The 2,100-nt window shown below is 38.0% G+C and overlaps 1 protein-coding gene across 2 annotated transcripts; it reads left to right on the top strand.

The window, feature by feature from the left end:
* The first annotated feature begins 105 nt into the window (after positions 1-105).
* On the top strand, positions 106-1,496 carry LOC106321643 (putative F-box protein At4g09190). 2 transcript variants are annotated; one of them, XM_013759884.1, is made up of 2 exons: positions 106-1,120; positions 1,442-1,496. In XM_013759884.1, the coding sequence occupies exons 1-2, from the start codon at positions 202-204 to the stop codon at positions 1,450-1,452; spliced, it is 930 nt and encodes a 309-aa protein (XP_013615338.1). In that variant the 5' UTR covers positions 106-201; the 3' UTR covers positions 1,453-1,496. The 2 variants fall into 2 exon arrangements, with proteins under 2 accessions (XP_013615338.1, XP_013615340.1); XM_013759886.1 differs by lacking the exon at positions 1,442-1,496 and adding an exon at positions 1,121-1,321 and having other exon boundaries at positions 106-1,035.
* The last annotated feature ends 604 nt before the right edge of the window (positions 1,497-2,100 follow it).

Here is a 2,100-nt window from a genome sequence, read left to right as displayed (position 1 = left end):
AGAAATTTTTTTCTGTTAGGATGAAGGAAAATATTTGATAATCCTAACAATATGACAGTTACATTTGTAAAATTGGTCCTTTAATTTATTTTTAACATATTTTCCCCTTTTCTTTCTCCCAAAAATTAGAAAACCGTTTTAATTCATGTATTAAAAGCTTTAGCAGACGGAAGAAAAGACTAGGGTTTTACCAAAAAAGGTATGGACCAAAATAAAATCGATGGATCAACACATGATGATGATAATGATAGATCTCTGTCAATAGAGCATGTTCCCCTCGACCTAATGGGCGAGATTCTCTCAAGACAGCCAGCTAAATCGATTGGGAGGTCTCGCTCTGTCTCTAAGTTATGGTCTTCCATCACCACAACTCAAGGTTTCATCAAGTCATTCGCTGCTAGGTCATCGGAATCATCACAGCCTTGTGATCTGCTAATCTTCAGCAAACGCGACAAGCTGTTTGTTTTCTCCTTTCCTCAAACAGAGAGTTATCAATTTAAAATCCCCCGTGATGGTTTCCTTCAGCGCTACGATTCCGTCCACGGCTTGGTTTACTTGGAAACTTCTACGCAGCTCATGATTTGGAATCCAACCATGAAACGGTTCTTCACTTTACCTGAACCTGAAGGCAGCGAGGGCAAATACATCACAGGATCTTTGGGATATGATCCTATTGACTGTAAATACAAAGCATTGTGCCATCTTACAGGAGACAAGATTGGGATTCTTACATTGGGATCGCAGGAGTCATGGAGAATACTATCCCAAGGCTTCCCAAGTCATTCTCGACGCATGTCAGATTGTGTGATATGCATTAATGGAGTCATATACTATCAATGTTTTTCTGGTCTTTCTCTGGCTCATGCCATTATGAGCTTTCATGTCAGGTCTGAAAAGTTCCATTTGATAAATTATCCGTCCAGGGATGGTTGCTTTTTCGTATCTTATGAGGGAAGACTAGCTTTGATGGTAAGCTCCAATGGCCACTCTGGTATTGAATTGTGGATCTTGGTGAACGCAGAGAATCACGAATGGGTATACAAACACTTTCCTACACCTTATCTTCGTCAGACATTTTGGGTTTTGAGGGATATGAAGTTGAAAGGTGTTACTGACGCAGGTGAGTTTATCTATGTTTATACACCATTCTCCATTTATACACGTCGTGGGGACCTTATTCACCTAAGTTCTGATGATTGGAGTGGGTTCATAGTTATATATTTTGATCCGAAGGAAAACAGTTCAAGAGAAGTTAAGTTTCTAGGAATTTCAATTGACGATTTAAAGCGACTCCGTGTACTTGGATCCGAACTTATAGAAGGTTTAAGTGTTGTACCAAATCACATTGAGAGTCTCATGTCATTGTAATAATTGGTTTTTCGTTTTGTCTTAGACTGACACTTGTGTAATTTTTTTTTACTATTTTTCCCAACAATGACAGCAACAACCTGATGAGATTGTATTTGAGAAAGAAGTGAACGTGGCCATTAGTTTCCATATTACTTTTTATGTAGTGGGATTATGTTTCCTTAAGTTTAGGATGTTTTGCTTTTTACCCACGTTTCATGTTTCACGTAGTTAGTTTATTTATTTAGTTTTGTATTTAAGTATCACTTGGGAAGAGAATGAGAGGAGAATTGAAGAGAAAATTGTGGTAACTTCGGTAGAGTTTGGCTGAAAGTTTAAACTGTCCAACGAAAAACTATGATTGGTAAAAATTAGAACAAAGTAAGTAAGTTTTTATTTTAATTGTTGTTGTAATTAGAGAGTTTAGAGAATGAATATTTTTATGTTATTAATGATCAATGGGTTCCTTTATATAAGGATTACAAGATGAAGATAAATGAAAAGTATCCAAAACCTAAACTCACTAGGATTAGGAAAGAGTTTCCTTTTTTCCAAGCTTTGTGGCTGCCTCTCTCTCTCCTGAAGTCGGTTCTCTCTCTCCTCTCTCTAGGGCTTCGGCCATCTCCCCATCTTCTAGGTATTTGGCCGGTCTTGGACCGGGCCTGGTTAATGACAATCCACTTCATGATTTATAACACTCCCCCTGGGATGCCATAACCATATAGGATTTGTAGTACGCTTCATGTTGCCTCA

Source organism: Brassica oleracea, unplaced genomic scaffold (assembly GCF_000695525.1).
Source record: "Brassica oleracea var. oleracea cultivar TO1000 unplaced genomic scaffold, BOL UnpScaffold02255, whole genome shotgun sequence".
NCBI lineage: Eukaryota > Viridiplantae > Streptophyta > Magnoliopsida > Brassicales > Brassicaceae > Brassica > Brassica oleracea.
Note: the sequence above shows the minus strand (reverse complement) of the source record. Positions and strands in the feature narration are given on the sequence as shown.